This window comes from Boleophthalmus pectinirostris, unplaced genomic scaffold (genome assembly GCF_026225935.1).
Source record: "Boleophthalmus pectinirostris isolate CB_2022bp ecotype Guang Dong unplaced genomic scaffold, ASM2622593v1 HiC_scaffold_7, whole genome shotgun sequence".
In the NCBI taxonomy this organism is placed as follows: domain Eukaryota; kingdom Metazoa; phylum Chordata; class Actinopteri; order Gobiiformes; family Gobiidae; genus Boleophthalmus; species Boleophthalmus pectinirostris.
The window spans coordinates 19,228,460-19,251,003 of record NW_026571473.1 but is presented as its reverse complement, the minus strand read 5'-3'; the positions used below and the strand labels follow the sequence as shown (position 1 = coordinate 19,251,003).

Genomic DNA, 22,544 nt, shown 5'->3' with positions numbered 1-22,544 from the left:
GAGAAGTATTGTAAACATTACATAAAACATACCTAAATTGTAAGTTGGACACTCAAATAGTTGTTTATGGTCCATTACTTAAATTTTTATTGTTTAAGTTTTTGTTTTTGCTTTTATATCTTATCCTGTATAACCCCCGCCATCACTCTGTGGTTTCCATGACAATAGATTAACAGCTATGTGTTGAGCAAAGCATGATGTCCATTTCTCCGAACTCTGTGTTCCAATTGAACACATCATAAATGGAGCAGTGAAAGGTGAAAGAAATAAGAAAAATAAATGCCAAACACTACTGCCACAGTTTTACCACTTAAGTAGACTTTTTACACCACCGTCACTTATGCTGCTGGTGCTTCTGTTAAATCACTGTATTGAAGTACTTAAAAATTAGGACCATTACTAACTTAGGCTACAACTATTATTATGTTGATACCTCTGCACTGTGAAAATGAATAAAGTCAGTAACAACCTACAGCTGAGACAACACTCATACAAATTGCTTGTGAAAAAGTGTATATTTCTATGTTTTTAAACCATCCATTTAAAGTAAAATGCATTAGATAGACAGATGTGGGCGCGCAACAAGTGATGAAACCCCATTGTAAGTGAGGGCTATTTATTCGGTTCACTCCATTGTCCTAAGTAAATGTAAACACAGACTACATAGTGATGTTGATAGACACTAGATACTTGACTGAAGTGCTCGCTGTCTTTCTCCTCTCGCTGTGATGGTCAATAATCCCTTTACTGCTTCCTCCCGCAGATTGCACAACCGATCACAAGTTGCAATCACAAGATGTGGAACAATCGAATGTTTGTGAAAAACCGCATCCTAACACAAATATAGTTGTAGTCTTATGGCCTGTTTTTTTGGATGCATAATTTGACCTGCTACAATTGGGCAAATTCAATTTACTTTTACTCTTTGTTTCAATCATAAGACATTTTGCAGGTTTATACTTTACTATCAGTCTCTGAAGGGATGCGAAAAATAAAGTCGGGCTGATTGACCGAGTATTGAATGAACAGAAGTGGGTCACTGTGAGACTTTTTATCTATTATTCAAAAGTTCGGAGCACAATGTGGACCAGGTCAAGCTAATTAAGGTGTGTTTACTGACACCATGTTATGCAATGTGAAATTCTGCACATGTAATTATAGCTATCGAACCTAGAGTTAGCCACACAGAAAAAAAAACTAATTTAATTATTAATTACACACTTTAAGAGTAGCCAACATTAAAAGTTAAAAGTTGTTGTAATTCATTACACATTCAGTATTTGATGGATTATCTTATCAAGTTATCAACACATTTCAAACACTTTTTTCATTATAGCCCTATTGCATGAAAAGAAATGAAAGATAGTCAAGGTGAAGGAGAGATGTCGAAGGATAAGGTGTAACCAACCAAGAAAGCTACTGAAGTAATGCTAAAATTGACATCTTGATAGTTATGCACTTTTGAGGGTTAGTCATTCTGATGCTAACTACAGCATAAAAATGCTAATGTCTGCTATGTTTGCTTGTTTTTTCTTGCCCTAGGCTTTATAATAAAGGGTACTCAGATTCCTGATAGCTATTTCCTATTCTTCTTCTATGGTCTATGGAAGAAAAGTTGCACATATAAATTATTTATAACATCACTTAGACAGGACAGAGGAGGTTCTTTGAGTAATAAGAATGCATACCTTTTAGACACAAAAGCCAAAGAAGGGAAAATAGCCTTGTAAAATTTAAGCATCCAAAATACTTTCGGTTCAGCAAGTTCATCTGTCACTCTGTTAAATTATGGTCTATTTCTAATCTCAGTTAATTACCATTACTGTAATAAATGTAAGAGCACAACAATGTAGAGGAGCAGTTTTAATGACACACCTATTAATTTATGGTCTGTCAAAATCTCATTTGAAGCCTGTGAAGCAGACTGATCAAGTTTCGACATTGTTTACAATCAGTAAAACTAAATGTAATCAAATGCAATGGGATATTCAAATGTGTCAAAAGTGTGTGAATGCAATCTATCTTCATGAGATGTCCAAACGGTGGTGTAACTTACGTGTTATCATGTATGTCTTTATACAGAAAACCTGTCATGTGTTATTCACATTCATTGGTTTCAGCAGGTTTTGCTGGATTTAACACCTGTTCCTTGTCATATATCTTCACTCAAACCTGCCTGATCTAAAAAATCTGTCACATTCAAATCACAGGAACATGTCTCCCTCTCCCTCCTCCTGCAGCACCACCTTGCATAATATGAGCCACTTTAATTGTGCGTTGAGCATTATTCATGTGCACAAGTTCCCAAATACACATGCACTGAATTATAATGTTGTAATTCTCTCATGTCTGTCTGACGCAGGGAGCAGCTGTGACCAAAGCTGTGGCCTTCCTGTTATATAAGGCTTAGAGATACCTGCAAACTTTTGGCCACCAGGGGTCGTCGTTTTGCTGGATGGGTGTTATTGAAGGAGCCGAACCACATGACTCCAATAAAAGTAAGGGGGGGAGAGGGAGGAGGCAATATAAACAGATAGGTGCCTCCTGCTGAGAGGAAAGAGCTTAGAATCCAAACAAAATAATCTAATCATGTACTTTACCCAAGGCTGACAGCAAATGTACAACTGGTTTTAGTGAAGTGAGTACAAGAAGTCAGGCTGGTAACATGAGAAGTAATAGTAGCAGTATTTCGAAGAATTACATACTCTTACATATATGTGAAAGTAAAATAATCACTTGTGTAAAGGTAAAAATATATTCAGAGGATGTTACTTGGACATGTTTTATTGGATTTTAGATTTGGTTTCTGCTTAATTTACAGCTGAAGCTTTAGTTCAGTGAACAATAATCTGAAAATCTACTTAAGAAACTGAGTATGAGACCATTTCATTTATGACAATCAAAGGAAATATACATTTAACACTTAAAAAAGAGGTCATAGGGATAACTTAAAGGCTGGGAGAAGTTAGAAGAAAATGAGTGCAAAAGTATTTATTGTGCACAAAAGTATGGTATAGTTGTAGTCATTAAGATAAGTGGGTGACCCAAGCTTAAAGGCCTGGCCCCAGAAAGCCTGAGGGGCTGAGGGCCTCAAAGGGCCTGATGGATGGACACTGCAGAACTAGGCCATCAGTTCCAAACCACACACAAAATGAGACATTAGGGAGATGATTTGATTATGTATGTTAAAACCTGTCCATACACTTTAAATAAATTGTGAAGTATTAGAGGTGGGAATAAATAAGTTTTCTTCTTCCCACTCCTTTTTGGGCAAATGTTTTGTTGTTGATTTCACTTATGTTGTATTTTCCACTGTATAAGAATGTAATTCTCTACTTGCCCAAAATAAATGCATAAATAAAATAAAATGAAGTAGAAATTCTCAAGTAGTTTGCCTCCTGCATTTTGGATAATTTGCTTATTGTCAAGTCATGATGAATATGTTATGTCCTATTTCTAATCAGTAGGTTACATTTATGTGGAAATACTGAGAATACCTACATTTGTTTCTCAGCTCTCAGGTAATCAAGTCAACCAGGTGAACAGTTCTGCTTTTCTCTCCTTTGGCACAGGAAGTCACCTGCCTTTTAGCATCCCGTGATTTGCATACAGAAAAGGCATACACAGCAGCAGATTCCCTTCTCGATCTAACCTTCTCAATTTATCCTGGCTTGGAACTGGAGTGCGCTGACAGAGGACCAACTGTTACTGAGTGAGTTGGTGAGAAGTGCTTGACTTAAGGGCTATTTAGATTAATTCTATTATTGCATAACTGAACATTTTGACTTATCAATGTCAAAATACTGAGTAAGAGAAAATGTCAATGTCAGTCACAAATAAATATTTTACTTACTTAACTTAATGTGTCATCAGTGCATCAGGATCTGTAAAGTGTCAAAACCATCTTGTCCACAGCATGAGCTGATGAAAGATGCCAGTGTTGTGTACCTGTTGTATTTGCAGTAAAAGGCCTGTTTGAACCTTGCACTGGATTTGAGGGTGTGTCAGACTCACACAACAGGCGTTGAGCTTGTCCACATGCATATGCGCTACTACCTGCGTAGACCATGTAAACATGAGTCAGGCTTTTGTAAGTAGGTCAGAAACACATGGCATATCACGTTGATTCATCATGGATAAGTAAATCCTCTACAGCATGGCGCTGGGGCCACACGATCGCAGTGGCACTCAAGTTAATTCACCTTTTAAAGAAATAACTAAATTTGGGGCAAAGCTCCGGTGCTCACATGCATGTGGTCACCAAAGCTTTTAGCCAAACCAAAGCACTAACACACAGTTCAGTCGTGCGCTAGGTTTCATTACTCATTATTTGTCTTTATGTTATACAGGAGAGATGCATTGTACTGAGAATGGTCAGATATAAGGTGATTATAGGAATGCATTCTAAAATATATTTGTTTGTTTTTTCATTCACTAACAACAGCATTTCAGAAACCTAGCACAGTTATTTAATTTACTTATAAATGTCCATTGTCACAATGACAACATTTTTTTATTTAACTTTAGTCAAGAAAATATATGAAAATTTTTATCAAAACTTGGTTTGTCGTTGTCACAACAATGATAACACAGTTTGTTGTGCTGTGCAAATATGTGCTTCTCTGTAATTTGCCATATGATTTAAAATACTTTTGGGTGGATATTTCTGACAGAAATAAAAATATTCTTTTTCAGGCTTTATTTGTCAGCCTGTATGTACAGAGGGAGATGGATGACCAAAGAAAAAAAATGAGAGCCCCAGGTTGGTACTTAAGTAATGGACGGTTTGTCAAAGTCCCTGATTGCCTCCACAGCCATACGTATAATTTAAGAACCTTCAAGCATGTGTGAAACCTGAAACTTTCGTCCTTCTGATAGCCCAAACATGTCAGCTGCGATCAGTTGAAAAGGCCAGACGATTGAAAGGGCATCACCAGCCCAGCAGGATTTGTGGGCACTCTCTTCTCTTTGTGATGGCTGACACATTCAATCTCTGCAGAAGACGTCAGGTACAGATGGCACATTTTTACTTTACAGCACATGTTCAAAGTCTGACATACTTTACACAGTCATACATTTTAGTTACACAGTAGCCATACTTAGAGCTGGTCATTATCTTGACAGTGGTATGTATACAGCCCTATGGTTTAAACCTACAATCTGTCTAACCTCAGTGTTTTTCCCCACATTTCTCTGGATGGTAAACATGTCGACCCTCACAGTGTTCTGGAGTGAGAAGACAAGAACATTTAGCATGTGGCTAGTGTGTATGTGCATGTGTATGTACGTGTGTGCATGTGTGTGTATTTGGCCATGCGCCTGTCTCCGTGGCCTTGCATGCACATATGTGAACAGCATTTGTGGGTGTTACCTCACCTTCAGGGCAGATGATTCATTACAGACAAGCCAATGGGTCGGGGGCCCGCCAACAGTTGTCATGGAAGCAGGCGTTGGAAACAGCAGATCTCCTTTCAGTATCATCTGTAGATTGTTGGTACACACTTTGCTTGGCTTTCATCAATGTTGTTTTCAATGTGTCGCCAACACTGCTAGAGGTTGTTTTGATGTCTCATGTGATTTGCACAAGTGAAGGTCATTCACTTATTTGTCCTTATGGTACAGACACAAACACATGTAGACTGTATAGTATGTTAAAGGCACTAGGTGTGGGTAAATAGTCATAGCTTATGTTTGGTAGTGCTAAGTACACATGTGATGTGGTGTTTGTTTTCTTGTCCTCTCTCTGAGCTGTGATTGGAGAAGAGGAGTCTCATGATGAGTGTCCTATGTGTATTAATGTGAATATGAAAAATAGGTAGAAAGAAGTTGGTTTATAGGCCCACTGCACCAGTGATACCAAATGGGTCCACTCAATAATATTTTTTGTTCTTTTACAGTTTTTTTTTTTTTTTTATCAATCCAGCACCTATCAGTCCACACATACAACCCTCCAAGACATTGAATTTTTATGGAGTTTGGAGAAAGCTGTCACATTGGTTTCTTGTGCTATGACATAAACCATCTTTGGCTTCTACTTGAAAATGTTGCCATGCAGGATGTGTGCAATGCAGAAAATTTCACTTTTCCAGCATGAAAAACAGCATGACTCCTCTCAGCAGCGGGCCCAGGTCATGCTCATTCTCACATGCACTTATAGATACATCTTCCCCATTTTCTTCCCCTTATGTAGTGCACACACTGTCATACATTAACCACTAAGGCCTTCTGACCCATATAAGACTGACCACATATTTTTCTTTATGTTGTTCGATGGCTCTGCTTGTATTTGTTGGTTAACCGGTTTGCGCTAAAATAAATACAACAGTGGCTTCTCCTTGAAAGCAAATGTTAGAAAAAGACCTATTCAGTGTCAATGGGAGGTATGCATAGACTTGTCGCGACACAGGGTTGCCACTAAGTAAAGCGATGATGTTGACATAGGCCTTTTGTCATTGAAGTAATTGTTGGCAATAACCTAGTGACACAAGTACAAGGATGAGTGATGATGACATTGTTTTAACAGCATGTGTTGTTACCATAGAAATGTGGATAAGATTAACATGTAATTATCATGGAGGGTGAAAAACACAGCAGATGGGAGGAATAAGATATGAGGTAATGGACGTTGAGGCTGTCCAGAGCTCAGCCTAGATCTGTAACGGTATCCTGAATTTAAATCTCAACAGGCTGCCATTTGTTTTCATAAATCCTTCCCGTACACTTTAATTTCATCACTGTCATATTTATTACAATTGGCAGTTTAATGGTTATCATTGAAATTCATGTACTTTCACTTACCAGAGGTGGGTAGAGCAGCCAAAGTAGGAGTACTGGTACTTGAAAGTAATAGTTTTCAAGAAGAAATATACAGTAGTGGCCCAAGAAATTACTCAAGTATGATTAAGAATATTTGGGGAAACTTACTCCTAAGAGTAGGTTTTGAGTTCCTTGATGGTAGAAAAGTGCTATATAAAAATTTGACCATTTACCATTTGTTGGTGGCTGGACAGAAAATATGATCTGATTTATAATTAAATAGTCCACAAAATTACAAAAACGCATTATCAGCATAGAGCTTACAGTGGAAACAGTAATCAGATATTGTATTTAAATAAAAGTACTGTTGTACTTTCAAATATATTTCTTGTGTAATTGTATGGTGTCACACAGGCTTATTTTATTCCTAAAGAAATAGTGAGTATATATATAAGTTCCAAATAATCAGTAGAATATTATTTAGCCAAATGTAGTGAATGTAGTGTAGGGTGACCAGATTTTCAAAATTTTAAACTGGGACTCACCTGGGTTGGACTGATTTCAATAAAACTGTGAAAAGAGCAAGTAACATTGTCCTTTCTCGACTCACTTCTGGGACTTCTGTCTATGCATTTTTATAGCCATATGGTCATTTTCAATCAGGGTTTTCTGTATTTTAGTTAAACAAATGACAATTTATGTCCCTCTTTACTTGGTTGGGATCGGATTGGTCAAAAATAGGGACTCCTGGGACATTTCTTGTGTAAAGCTGACAAATCAGTATTTTCGGATCAATCCACAGGGACAAAGGACGCAGGGCTCAAAACTGGCACTGTCCCAGGTAAATGACATTTGGTCACCCAAATTTAGTGACAGTTATACATTAAAATAAAAATACAATAAAATATAAAGATGGACAGAATCTTGGCACCCTTATCGTTTCATCAAATGTCGTCAAAAGTCTGCTGTCACCACTGTCAGTTGTGATATTATCGAAAGTAAAGCCAAGCAGTAGACAGACAACAGAACAATGGTGCAATGTGGACTGAGACATCTTGTTAAATGTCATCTTTAATTGAATGCTTGTCCTGTGAATGTCCTCATCCTGTGGGACCAGAGAGACAGCAACAGCAGCTTGATGACAGAATATAAGGCTAATATGCTAATATGTGGCTAAGGGTGCTAAATGCTGCTATCTTTGCACTGACAGCTGCTCATGGAGGACAAATATCAGTGTTAACTAATGTGAACTGAAGGACGCTGTATTTATTTATATTGTTGGTTCTCCCCATATCACCTCTGCCACAATTAGTAATATACTAAATAGTTTTTTGTCAGGTTTTTTTTTTTTGTTTGCTTTGTTTTGTTTTATTTTGTATGAGGTATTTAATGTTTAATGATTATTTAACCAGTCCCACTGACATTCAGAATTTAAGTTTTAAGGAAGTCCTCTTTATAGTGGTAGGGAACTGGAATATAACAAACATGCAAACTTAAAGAGGCACTTTCTAACTTTTTGGTGGGGGTTTGTCACCTTGTTTCTGTTAATATGTTATTGCTCTGATTAGAATGTTTCACAATATGACATTACATAGATGTATTAAATTACAGGTGGTTTTATAGCTCAAAAATATCTAGAAAAGCAGGCATTCTGACAGTGAGTGGTATTGGCTCTCCACAGATTTGACCTATAACTTCCTCTGGTTTGGTCTTAAAAGGCTTAATCCTGTGAAACATTCCAGACAAAGCAATGACATCTCCATGAATAAAGGTTTTTGACAGATCTTCCACCAGAAAAGCACCAATGCACCTTTAACTTCAATGTTCCAGTCTATGAACTGAATCCACTCAGGAACTTGTCATTGTGAAGCCTTGCTAAACACTGTACCACCATGCCACCCAGTCACTACCAAAGTAGCTACTTAACAGGGGTCACATGCCACTGTAGTTTTTGAGTCAGAAGGACAAAGCTCAGATAGGCTTATACGTATGTGGAGAGCTGTGTCAAGTACATAGTATAAAACCTATAGGTGTCTAGTAAGGGAGAACAAGACTGTACATGTTACAACTTCTGCTACTGTGCTATAACTACTATAACAGCAACCACTATTACTGCTATATAGATTACTACTGTTAAAATTGAACATATACAAAATCAACATATCATTTAATTAACCATGTTGTAGTGGTGTTTGATTCATACATGTTTGAGTACTCCTCTGCTGTACTGCATTTAAGGCTTAAATACTCCCTCCTAAATCTGTATACTTAAATTGCTATTAAAAGAAAAATTAAGACTCTGAGTGATAGGGTCTTAAAATGTAACATAGCTACTTTAAATGAAAATCTGCTACTTGCTACTGTGAAATGCAGGGCCAGGAATATAGAATCAGCTCTGCAGTTTTGAATGTGATGTAAATAGATCAATTTCTTGAAGTGCTTTTATATCTATATTGCTGTTTATGATTAATAAAATGTGAAATGATAATCTATTTATGTTATAGATTAAAACTAAACTAAAATATAAAAAAAAAAAACATAATAACTCTTCTGGCTACAAGTAGTACAGGTGACAAAAATGTCCATATTATCAAGACAAGAACAGGATTAGTAGAAACATGTGCTTCAGTTTAAGTATCTCTTTACTTTCCAACCATTTGTCATGAAACTACAAGCAGATTGTCTTCTCAGGCCGATTTTGCACCTTTGCTGTAATTAGGGAGACGAATGAGAAAAGAGTAAATCTGATACTCTGCTGACCGCCACTATCAGTGAACCCAGATGCTCACTTTACAAGGCTTGTATTTAGAAATGCTCTTTTAGCATATTGCAAACAAAGATTGTGCAGCAGTACAGGAAAGAGTCATAGCAGGGACTTTAGTCAGCTATTAAAGGGGCTATTACTGGAGACAAGTTTGCCGGAAAGTTTAGGTAACACAATGCCGTCCATATGTGCAATTAACCAAGTATTTTATACTTGCCACAATACATCACTGTATTGACGTAGACAAACACACAATGAAGTTTTAAATCAGTTAAAAGGTGGTTATGGAAGTGTTCTTGGCTCTCATTTTAATAGCTGAAGTTACTTAATCAGACAGGTTATACAAGCTAATTATGTTTTATATTCCCTTTTGTGTCATTAAGGCATTCCTGTTCAGCTGCTCCCTTATTATTATCATCCTGCCTCGCCTTGGCCACTATGTGTTTCACTGTATATTGTTCCTCTGTCAGTTTTTCTACTTTTGCAACATCAGATTATGAGCCTCACATGCAGAGTGATTGGAAAACTACATAATAATATTTAAATCAGATTCAAGTCAAGTTGAATGTAGGCAAGAGATGTCAAAATGACATTCACTGCCTGCCACCCCAGTGCTTTTAAGGGCGTATTTAATTACTGTTTACTTGTAGACATTTTGGATATTGTTGTCGTGCTCTCAGGCTTGTGGTTACAGCCTGTTGATGTGGAGCTGGCGCAGGTGAGAGACAGGTACAGACTAGATTAGAGCCACACAGCGAGAACGAGCAGGGGAGATTAGAGAAGAAGCGAGAGGGTTTAACGGGATGAGGGTGAGGAGACCAGTCGGGATTATGGAGCGAGGAGCGGGAACCTAAAATAATCCTCTCAGTATACACAGCTTTATGCACTGGGCAGCTCCAGATAATAGATTGTCTTTGCATTTTGTAGTACACTCTCCTGCTAGTACAAACTATTATATGAACGTGTGGGCCTCACTATCAACGTGCCTGCCAATCTAATCTATCTATAGATTTATGCTCTAATAGCTTAATATGGAAAGCTGGTCTTGGGCCATGCTACAAATCAGAGGCCCCGCCCTTTTTCCGTCCTCCATGTTCTAATTTGGGTATTGCCATGGTTACATAAGATTGGGGGTCAGGAGGTCAGTGACGCTGCAGGATGTGAGGATGAAGCATGGCGGTGTAGAAGCACGCTAAAGGACATCTCGGGCGGCAATACTCAGAATAGGGATAGTGAAGGAAGGAAACTATTGGCTGGTAAAGCTGTCTAAATATGAGGAAGAGGAAGCTGATAGCAAAGAATATGGCCAAACAAACATTTTTACTGTAAATTTCCCAGCATTGTGCTCTATCGTAAGCATTATAGCATTCCATTTATGGCTAGGAGTTTGTTTCTCTTTTTGTTGCTGCTCATAAGGGCGAGACAGATCCCAGTATAGAACATGCAGACAAAACCATGAGTACCCACATAAACAATACAGGACCAAAGCAAGGGTGGTGCCTGAGAGAGAGCGCACGTACATGTCTCTGTAACTGCTCATAGGGCTGTTCGTATCATTCGGCACAAAAGACCAGTTGACAAAAGCAAGCAAGCAGAGAGGGACAACGCGCATGCACACTTAGGAAGGGAGGGGTGTGAACGCTCTGTGTTGCTCCACTAACCTACTTACCATAATCTCTTGCTTCTCCTCATTTCATAACTGCGCCTAAGTTACATGATACGTTCGTCATCCTACCCACGCTTGCAAATCAGTTATTTTCATCAGCAGGATTTTTTGTTTTGGTTTGAGTCGTGGTTGGCACAAGCTCTCTGGCACAGTAAAAGGGTGTGTACTCTGCAATGAACTCAACTTTTCAAGGAATGCTGTCTGTACTTTGTGGTGAGATGATAATGATAATATAAAATACACATGGCAGTACAGTTATGATAAAGTACTTGTAAGACGAAAGAGAAGCACAACAAAAACACATTGTGACAGGATGTAGCCTACTCCGGTTTAATTCCCTCACTGAGATTAGTGTTGGTTAATCCAGTGATATAACACACTCTACAATGTTGAATTCAGCTCCAAACAAACAGTGGTCAGTCAGAAGATCTAGGTTTTTTTGTTTGTTTTGTTTTTTGTAAATACAATTCTACAATGACAAGACAAATATGTTTGAAGGTAGACTTGTCCAGTAATCTGTAATGTCCTCTTCCTGGTCCAAAGGTTATATGAAACGTAATCGCTGTTTTATCTCTGTTATGTGGAGGCATATAAAGACTACAATACAATTCTAACTTAATTCGGTTAAATTTAATGGGTAAAAAAGTTAGTGAAAATGGTAAGCAGCCATTTGTGTGAGGTCTGTAAATTAGTAATTCATTGTGGGTCCATTATATAACAACATGTTTATAGGACCTACACAATAGGTTGTATTTCACAAAGCCCAATCAAAGTTAGATTGCACTATTTTATAATAGCAGATGTCACTGGCATATTGCGCTGTTTAGGCCTACAGTTGCCCTCCTGCAGTGCAGAAGATGAACTTACTATAGAGACAAATTGAAAAGTATATTTTAGTCTTAAAATAATAAAAACTGTCGTTGCATGTCTAAACATGATACCTGAGTTCGTTCTTGATAGTTTTCCTCTGTCCAGTAACAATACTGATTCTTTTATTAGATGCGTTAAAAAAAAAAAAAATGCTATGCAATAGCCTGTTAATTACTAAGAAGACGCATTGTGCATAAATATAACAGTGCATTAGATTGAAGCATACATTTCCCACGGCGTGTGACCGGCACTCTGAACTGACACACTGCCACACTTTCCCACGCACGCGAGCGAGCTCCTCCTTAAAGCGCGCAGAGGGGGCGCGCGCGCAGCTCACGGGGCACGAGGCGGGCGGACCGCGGCTGAGGATCATGTGTAGTCCACGCGCCGAAACTAGGTTAGAGCGAGCCACGGAGCAGAGCGCAGCAAAGAGCCGAGGAACCGCAGCTTTCTGACTTCTCCCACTTGTCTCTACAGCGTGTATTTGGACTGCACCAGCACAGCGATCACACCTAACTACACTTTAGTAACATTTAGCTGCGTTTTCACCTCCGACGGACTGCTCCAGAGCCATATGAGGATTAGCTGTTGTGACAGTTCTCAGCTGCTCCCGAGTGGAGCAAGTTTGCGTTGCTTTCAGTGTTTTTTGGCTCAATTTCCACTTGGACTTTTATGACTTGAAGACTTGTCAGACTTTAGCGCCAACATGAGAGGTGAGTGTTTGTTTGAATTATCTGCTTTTGACATTTATTTTCAGGGGCGGAAACTTTATGGTGTGGCGGCGCCTCTTTGAAACCGAAGTCCGAAGTGCGCACACAACAAACAACCTTTTACGCGCAGACACATTTATATAATATTTACTCTAACTGTGCTCATCAGTCAGAGTTTTTTCGACACATAGCTGACAAATGCAAAAGTGATGTTTAGATTATGATTCAATCCATGTAATTGAGCTACTTGGCCCATCATTTTCCTCTGTCTCATATTGGCAACTTTTAATGTTGTCGAGTTGTAGTGTTTGTAAGTGTATTATTTTCCTTTTTTATTGCGCTTTTGTTGAGATTTAGCGAGCGACAGAAGAACGCGTTGTAGCTGCGGTTGCTTTATTCCGCCGGTGAGCGGCTTCAGTTATGTAAGAAACAGCAGAGGGAGGAGGAGGGAGCATGAATCACAGACTGACTGTCAAAGCACTCAGTCCGCACGGCTGCCCGGCACCGTTTACCCCTGATATCAAGATGTGTTTACTAGGTCTATTCCTCTGTAGTAACAAAGTTATAAGTCATTACACATTGTGATCAAGATTTTTGACTTTGTAATAGTCTAGGCCTGTAGACAGCAGCTTCTTGTTCACATCTGATTAGACTCTGTTTTAGACTCTAGTCCTCAACAGTAGCCTACTGAAGCACTGGCTTGTTGTTTGCTTTATTTTTTTGTTTGTTTGAGAGGAGCTGATACGCCAACGTGTTTTTGTTTTTTAGCATCATCGCTGTGACGGTCAGCGTGAGGGGAGGGGGGTGCTCCATTGACCTAGTTCTGTCAATGAGGATTACTGCCTATGTGTGTATGTGCCTGTACTGTCGTCATTAGGCCTACTGATGAGGTACACTCATCATGGGGATCTCAAGTCAACAAAGTTTACATCACACATAGGACATTGTTCTGTAATGCTACTGTCTGTATAAGAATGATGTAGCCTATAAGTAATATATATTGGCCAATGGCCTTTTATTTTGCAAAAGGTAGCAGCAGTGGGAGTTTGATTTGATCTGCTTGGTTTGGTGCTGTCAGGATGTCAGACTCATGCACTGCTGTGACAAGCAGGATATGGGCACAGCAAGCCTACATTTAACCATGAGCCACAGCCGGCCTGAGTTAAGCTCAGTTTCCTCTGTCAGCTAAGGTTACTTACATCAACCACAGAGCCCCTCCAGCTCCACTGTTGTATAATAATACTGCATTATTCACCATTTGGTTTCCACCCTGTAATCACAAGTATAAATATTATATGTAAGGGAAACCACATGAGCATTGTCATAACATTTTGTGGATCAATTTCCTGATAAGTGTCTGTCAGAGTTGTCCATATTGCTCTTGTGAAACGGCACATTTTGGCTCAAACAGGTTAAATGTTGTGGTGCACTTGAGTGGTTGGACTTAGTCCCAAGATGTGCGGGCCTCCTGATAAGATGGGGCCTAGGATCAAAAGGTCTGGCTGTAAAGAGGAGGCCGCTGTGCTCTGCAGGACAGCTGTGCTCTGCTCTGCGACTGTGCAGCCTTGGGCAAGTTCACAGTCAGATACAGTATGTGTCAAGGTGCCCTTTCCCTCTGACAGCTCAACTCAACATTCCACTCTTTTTCTCTGCTCTGAGACTTTAGTTCTCTGCACATCACTATGTAAAAAAGATTTGCCATTGTAAAATACTGATTGGTACCACAACTATATCTGCAATCTCCTGTCCACATATTTGTACTCTTTTTTTTTTTTTTTTTTTGCTTGTTTTAAAAATATTTATTGATGTAGGACAGATTGGTCATATTAGAATATAAAGAGATAAGTAAGATATTAATGTCACAACAGACATCTTGAGATTTAAACTCAAGGTGACTGAGAGGAGCTGTGGTTGGAAGAGCCCTGGGCTCCACTGCAGAGGTGCGTGCTGAGAACCAGATTCCTCTCTCTGCTTTTGCTTGTGTTTGAGAGGCCCACATGGGCTCAGTCCTGCAGCAGCTTCACATGTTCAAGTCAATATATTTCATTTTGTCAAAGGAATAGAAAGAGTGAAGAAATCTCAGTCAGTATTTTGTCCAATAAAAATATTTAAAATTTCTCAAAATGCACAAGGATTTACCAATAATTATTTTACCGCCCCTTACACACTTAAACATGAGTATAAATAAGACAAATTGAATATTGCATATAATAACAAAAGAAACAATCTGATGGCCTAAGCCCTTTATTGCACAATGTTGCACAATATACAATGTATGCACACAGACACAGGCCTGCAGTCCCTGTCAGATGTAGGTTAAGTACACAGTATTTCAGGTAAATGTAAAGCACAAGGCAAATAGGACCTTGGACCGTGTTTGATTAGCTGGGAAGAGAGGTCAAAGTCCCATAACACAGTTTACAGACATGAAAAGTGCTGATCATGACAGAGCTTCTTCAAATAGATTACATCACAAATTCAAGTTTGTTAAACTGCTCACTATATATGTCTCCAACTGTTAAAGCTGTCAGTGCCGTCAGTGTTAGCACTGACAGGTGGATCATAATGTTTTGCATGATTTCAATATTAGATAAATTGATTCTTGTAATGAACAAGAATGTAATGAAATTGTGTGTAACTGATCATTGTCATTGTTTTTGTTTATTCTGCTACAGAATGACCATGAAAGTCCAGAATTGGACCTAATAACTTATTTACATGAAACACTGCCGTGCATGTTGTGCAATATTTGTTTGCCACCAAGCCAGAACAGTGGGAGCATATGTGTCCAGCCAACTGCTCTGAGTAAAAATAGATTTATGGTGACGCGTAAGCACAGATGAAATTTCACTCAAATAGTTGACATGCAGCAACATGCTAGGGGCCACTATTAGACACTTCTGTTTCTACTCTGCGTGTTACTGTATAGGCCTGCTCACAAAAACATTCAGGTGTTACACAAGTGCTCGTGTGAGGTAATAACCTTTAAGCTACCATTTAAGTTATCACACCTTACATTGTTATGGCTCTGATCCAAAACAAAGGCTATGGCTCGGCCTTTACTTACAGGCCTGAGTCAGATTTGGTTCCTCCCTAAAAAGCAGATTGTATTTCTTGTGCGTCTGCCATGAAGCACCTCCCTCTGCTGCTGAGTGAGAAAAGTGTGTCAGTGGAACAGCTCCTACTCTGTGGGGCCTGGCTGCTCCACTCAGCTGACTGGCAGGTGAGGTGGCTAATCACAGGCGAAGTAACTCTGTGCAATGGCCAATGGAGAGGCAGAACAGTGGAGCAGGAGCTCTGGGAGTTGCCAAGACAACCACCTTTGAATGAGCGTGTTCATGGAATGTGGCCAGACAGCAGTTATATAACACAGGGAGAGGTGCGGGAGGGGGAGCGGTCCAGGCAGCACGTAGAAAGGCTTTTTCCAGTGGCCCTTAATTTATTTATATCCTCTGTGTTTCAATTGCCAAGTGGAATTCTAGCTTTCAGAAGCAAACCACAGAGGCACAAAAAGACAAATGTGTGAGGAAATTGAATCCTAAAGTCAGGATCCATGGGATAATGTCGGTCAGTAACCGTAGTGACGCACACCTTCCCCCACACTCAGTGACTCATGTGATTGCTTAGACGAGCACTTTATGAAAGAACCCTCACAAAACAGCAATTTTCTGAGACGCGCTGAGAAGGCCAGTTAGAGCTATCGCTGCCATTTACTGGTTACCTAATATCCCATGATGCAACACAAGTGATTCTCAGCTCAAAGCTCAAATCAGATTTTGTGCCCATCCTGCACAGTAAGCACATCTAAGGAGGCCATATCTGTGGGCCTTCAGGGTTCAGTGTGCCAGTGTGTCTTAGTTAACCTGCTAATGAACAGCTCTTCCTGGGGCGGAGCTAAAGTAGGAGAGAGCGTGAAACTTTATAACCCTGTGCCTTGGCTAATGCAATTGAGCTGCTATTCTGGGCTTGAGGAGGCCCAGCTACTTAGATAAACAACATACTGAAAAGAACAGGCTGTTCCTGGGTAAGACGGTTCAGGCTTTCACAATGAACAGTGCAAATGTGGGCACATAGACTTCATATCTGTGCACTACTGAGGCCTACATTGTACTGCACTCAACAGTGTTAGCTAAATCTTAGCCTTGCTCAGATGGACCACTGAGTCACTGCTCTGAGCTTGCATTGTTGTGGCAGCCTTGGGCCACTTTAGATTTATTAGAGTGGAATTATGCAATTCCTTCAAAGTAAATATTACTTTGCTTTCATTCTCATCTCATTTGATCTTGTAAAAATACAATTGAAAGATTCTTACACTTATTGCATTCAAGACATGGAGCAAAAACAGGACATGTTTACTCACATTGCGCTACTGCAAACTGATGTAAGTGTTTTTGTGCTCATAATGTTAATCTATGTTTCAATGTTTCTTTTTATTCTTTCTGTTCTCAGCTCAAATAGAAGTAATCCCCTGCAAGATTTGTGGGGATAAATCATCAGGGATCCATTATGGCGTCATCACCTGTGAAGGCTGCAAAGTGAGTGTCCACTTTGTATCTTTTAGATAATAAAATAATCTATTATGGTACTTAGTTTCTAATGTCAGTGTTGTTGTTTTTTTGTCAGGGTTTCTTTCGCCGCAGTCAGCAGAACAATGCTATGTACTCCTGCTCTCGACAGAGGAACTGTCTCATTGATCGGACCAACCGCAACCGCTGTCAGCACTGCAGGCTGCAGAAGTGCCTGGCCCTGGGCATGAGCCGTGATGGTCGGTTCAATATCTAACCCTCATGCATGCAAGTTTTTTTCTCAATTCCACATGAGGACATGTAAACTAATCTCTGTTATGCTTGTTTTCCTACAGCTGTCAAATTTGGCCGTATGTCTAAGAAGCAGCGGGACAGCCTGTATGAGGAGGTCCAGAGGCACCAGCAGTCTCAGGAGTGTGCGGGGATGGGTGCTCGTGAGGAAGGCAGGGACCTGCCAGTGCACGGGCGCACCTACAGCCGGGGCTCCAGTGCAGCCCTGAGTGACCTGGATGACATCAGTGCTCTGCCTGAGGGGCTGCTGTTCGACCTGCCGCTTACACCAGAAGACGGCGGGGGCGACTACTGTAACCTGGACATGCTGGGGGGCAGCGGGGGCAGCAGCTCCTCCTCCCAGAGCTCTCCAGAGCAGACCAACCTGGACTTCAATGAGGCCAACCACAACATCAAGCATGAATACCAACTGCTCCACAACTCTGGGTTATTCTCACATGCCATTCTCAACCCACTGCCTGAAGGCTGCCCTCTCATTGAAATAGGTATGAAAATCAAGGAATACACTGTCTTACAGGGTGACATAAATGCATATGGAATGGCCATAATCTTTTTTTCTGTTCAGAGCGCATAACTCAGAATGTGGTGAAGTCACACATTGAGACGCGACAGTACAGCACAGAGGAGCTCAAACGCATGGCCTGGACCCTGTACAGTCCAGAAGAGACACGGTCCATTCAAAGCAAGGTATCCGAGAAAGCACTCTTACTATTTTAGAAATGAAATAATAATATTCTGATTAATTCAATGGGTGTTATAACAATAGTAAATGATTCATCTTATCCTTTTCCTTCAGTCAGCTGAGGCGATGTGGCAACAATGTGCTATTCACATTACCAATGCAGTCCAGTATGTGGTGGAGTTTGCAAAGCGCATCTCTGGCTTCATGGACCTCTGTCAAAATGATCAGATTATCCTTTTAAAAGCAGGTCAGTGCATCAGCATCTCCCACACTGATAGTACACTCAGACTACTTTTTAAATCAATGTGCTTATTCACTCCTATCAGAAAATAATCCCAAATTAAAAGGAACATCTCACAACCAAAAAAGAAGTCTTTCTAGTCATAGCCTATTTGTCATCATAAACAGCTCTCTTTATTTCAATAGCTCAGTCATAGTGATTTTTTTTCTTAATTACATAAAATCCAAGCTGGGTGTGAAACTTTGTCTTTGACACACATGAAGGTCAGAAAAAATCATTCCATTATGTTCTGTGAACCAGTTATCAAGTTTCCACAATGCATTCTAAATAAAACTTAATGGCTAGAGTTCCATTTTCTGGTGTTTTTTATTGCTGTATGAATCATATATATTTGAATATATTTGATAAACCATGTTTTGAAACTGCACTTAACTGAGTTCGTTGCTGAATTTGAATATGATTGTCTGTTGTCAGGCTGCATGGATGTACTTTTGATCCGTATGTGCCGGGCTTATAACCCTATCAATAATACAATGCTTTTTGATGGGAAGTTTGCCACAGCTCATCTTTTTAAAGCTCTTGGTGAGTCAACACCTCAGCATCTTTGTCTGTTCACATTCATAAATCAAATCAATGCATGCCAACACCACATCTGTGATAAAATAGTGTTTGAATAGCCTGTGCTTTTCATTCCTTGAAGGCTGTGATGATCTGGTCACCTCAGTGTTTGACTTGGCCAGGAGCCTGAGTCGCTTACAAATGTCAGAGGAGGAGATGGCTCTGTTCAGTGCTGCTGTGCTGCTTTCTCCAGGTATTGCTTCAAATATATTATACTGAATACAATATTTATATAATGTTGTCTTTAATAGAAGATAGAAGAGATATTTTGTAAAAAAATTTTAACTCAAAGAAAAATATTTGACTTTCTCAGATCGGCTGTGGCTCACAGATGTACACAAGATACAGAAGATGCAGGAGAAGGTGTACCTGGCTCTGCAGCGCTGTCTACAGGAAGAGGGCTCATCAGAAGGCAAACTTGCTAAGGTACAGTTTATCCTGAAGTTTGAGATGTATTTAATGATTATATTCATAAGCTAATGCCAGTCTTTGTCTTCTAGATGGTTTCTAAACTCCCTATAATGAAGTCCATTTGTAACCTCCACATCGACAAATTGGAGTTTTTCCGTCTGGTCCACCCTGAGACTGCCTACACATTTCCTCCTTTGTACAGAGAGGTCTTTGGCAGTGAAATCCCTTTCCCAGACTCCACAGAGGGTTAGCACCAGGCCTAGTTAGCCATGGTTGATATGAACTGACTCACTGACGTGAAGGAGGTGATACTGAGTGAACATGGCAACCAGCTGAGGCAAACATCAACCAGCAGCTCAATGACAATCGTGCATGCTACACTTTAGACACACTCCTCCTCTCACCCGTGAACTCTGCCTGGAGTCCGCACCACTGCCCTGCAGCTGGCCCACGTCACACAACACTACAGCAACTGCAGCCGTGGCTCCATGAGCTAAGTCATGTGTAGCACACATTATTTGTAACTGGCAAAACTATTTTTCTATGAGAAGAATTTGAACTTCTAATTAGTTTAATTCCTTTTATAGAAAGTGTAACCTGTATTACTCAAAGTTCCTGTAAGCTATTGTTGAATGTACCCCCTTTCCCTTTGCCGTTCCTAAGCTTGAAGTAGAATGTACATCCTTAGAAACCTCACCTTCTTTTTCTTAGATGTGCTGCTACGCTGCTAGTCTCAGTGGAGTAAACCAGATCATTAGAGATCTGTAATACAGAGTAGCCCAGATGTTGCAGTTTTATGAACAAACTGTTGAAAGGGACCATGATCAAACTCATCAGCAGAAATAGTTTTTAAAACTGTGATGGGCAGTGTCCTCGGCCCTGTTGACAAGCTCTTGCACACACAGCACAAACCTAGCACTTATGCTGATATTTGTAGATATTTTTGCTAGCACATCCTCAGATACTAATTTACTGAAAGTTAGCTCTTAATTCTTTTATGCAATCAATGACCTCAGTCCAAATGACCTTAACCCTTTAAAATGTCACCACATAGAATCGTAGAATGAACCATGCATTTTAAACATGGACATAAATATTAGCTTTTTGTAAGGAAAAACTTGTTTCCAAAACCAAGATATTTAGTGAGTACGGAGAAAGTTCAAAAGTACATAGTGCCTGTGCTGTCAGTCCATTATCTGGACTTCCAGGAACTGATATAATTTGAAAGAGTTAATTAGCACTTAAAAGTCCTTTATCGAATCCAAAACTGTCAACCCTCACAGATGTACAGGTTTCTACTTAAAGTACCATCTGTGAAAAGCTGGTGTCACTCAGGAGGTGGACAATTTTGAACGAGATGCTGGGAAGTGACCACTGTGGGGTGGATGTGCTCTCAGGGAGAAACTGTAAAAACGTCAGCCCTGAGCCTGGAGCAGCACCTTCAAAGGACTGAACTGGGAGTTTGGTGCAAAAATTAAAAGGACATTTTACTGACATGGAAGAGTAAGATTGTACATGTTCCGAGTGCTCTGTGACACAGTGAGAGGGTCATCTGACCGACTGGAAGATAGGAGCTCTTCTCCTTTTTCCCCACTCCCTTACTACCTCACCTTTTCAACACTACATAGCTCAGCAAAGGGTTGACAGAGCCAACAGCTACCCCCCTGAGTTAGTATATCTGGTTCTTGAAAAAAAACATTTAGTTGTCAGGTCAGTGACAGGTAAACTGAAATGCATTTAAGCGGTATATGTCTAAATGACTCAAGACATTTTTTTTAAATGCTCTTGATCCAAGGATGACATTTTGTCTGCTCATCTGTCATTTGAGAACAGTTGATGCCTTTGGGTCCAGAAAGCCCTATTTAGATATAGATCTATGTGAGGCACGGTCTCTGGGGCGACAGAGTGCACATAGAAATTGTGTTCTGAACATGGGCAGTAAAACAGCAGCATTTGTTTAATGTATACCTCTAAATGCTGACAATCGTGGTAGTGGGTATCTACTTCGGTGTTTGTTTTTTTAGACAGGGTTGCTTTGCACTGCTGGGACAGTGCTGTTTGCCATACGTTTTGGGTCTTTCCCATTGTTTCAGTGTCACACAGTTAAAGTCATACACTCCAGCAAATACGCACAGTTCAACTCACAAAAGAGACAACTCTATTTTTTGTACCAAATAAACAGCTAACATGTTGATAAATGCCCATTTCATTGTGGCACAGGATTGTAAAAATGTGCAATATATGTGCATTGGATCCAAGAATGTCATTTTAAAACAGAAGTAGCCTATAGTTGAAGCAGCCCCGGAGCAGTCAGGGAGCTGTTGCGCACACAGTTCGCGTCACTCAGGGAGATAGCTGGGCTCTCGTCCTAGTGTCTGCTGTTACTAGACACCTTGCACCAACATAGAAGACCTTAAACCTTGATCACTGTGTACAGTATGTTCTTGTGAATGTTTAATTACAGAAGTATCAAAGATTTTACCTTTGTCTAATATCTTTATTGCAAATGTCTTTCTCTTTTTTGAGTCATAGATGAATTAGGCTACAAATAAATGTAACAAAATAACTATAAAGATTATAATCTCTGAATTTGTGTTGGCTTTGTTGTGATCTTTTGCTTCTCATTTTGTCCTTTTTATGTACTATCATTTTCTCATCGGTTTAGTGTCCTTTTTTGTCTTGGAGAGATGTAATTCTATTTTTTTTAAAGAGTGTTTTTAAACATGTATCCTTTAAACTTTCTTTTTGTGATGATCCTTCTCTATGATATGTTCAGTATGTTCAGTAAGTTTATTAATATTATTGAATCAAAATAGATTTTTAATAAAAAATAATTTATATGTCATGGATATAAAGCCTGAGAAGGTCTTTACACAGTCAAGTGTTATTGCACAATGGTGTTATAATGTGGATTGAAGAATGTAATAATAAAGACCTTTTTACAATAAAGCAAAATACACATTTATTTGGGCTATATTTTTTATTATGTACCCAAATATTCTACTGCTA

The 22,544-nt window shown here is 39.6% G+C and overlaps 1 protein-coding gene across 1 annotated transcript; it reads left to right on the top strand.

Annotated features, from left to right (window-relative positions):
- The first annotated feature begins 12,417 nt into the window (after positions 1-12,417).
- On the top strand, positions 12,418-22,500 carry rorca (RAR-related orphan receptor C a). Its single transcript, XM_020940076.2, has 10 exons — positions 12,418-12,769; positions 17,216-17,301; positions 17,390-17,531; positions 17,628-18,068; positions 18,149-18,270; positions 18,380-18,512; positions 18,981-19,088; positions 19,207-19,317; positions 19,438-19,550; positions 19,625-22,500. The coding sequence occupies exons 1-10, from the start codon at positions 12,763-12,765 to the stop codon at positions 19,784-19,786; spliced, it is 1,425 nt and encodes a 474-aa protein (XP_020795735.1). The 5' UTR covers positions 12,418-12,762; the 3' UTR covers positions 19,787-22,500.
- Positions 22,501-22,544: the final 44 nt, after the last annotated feature.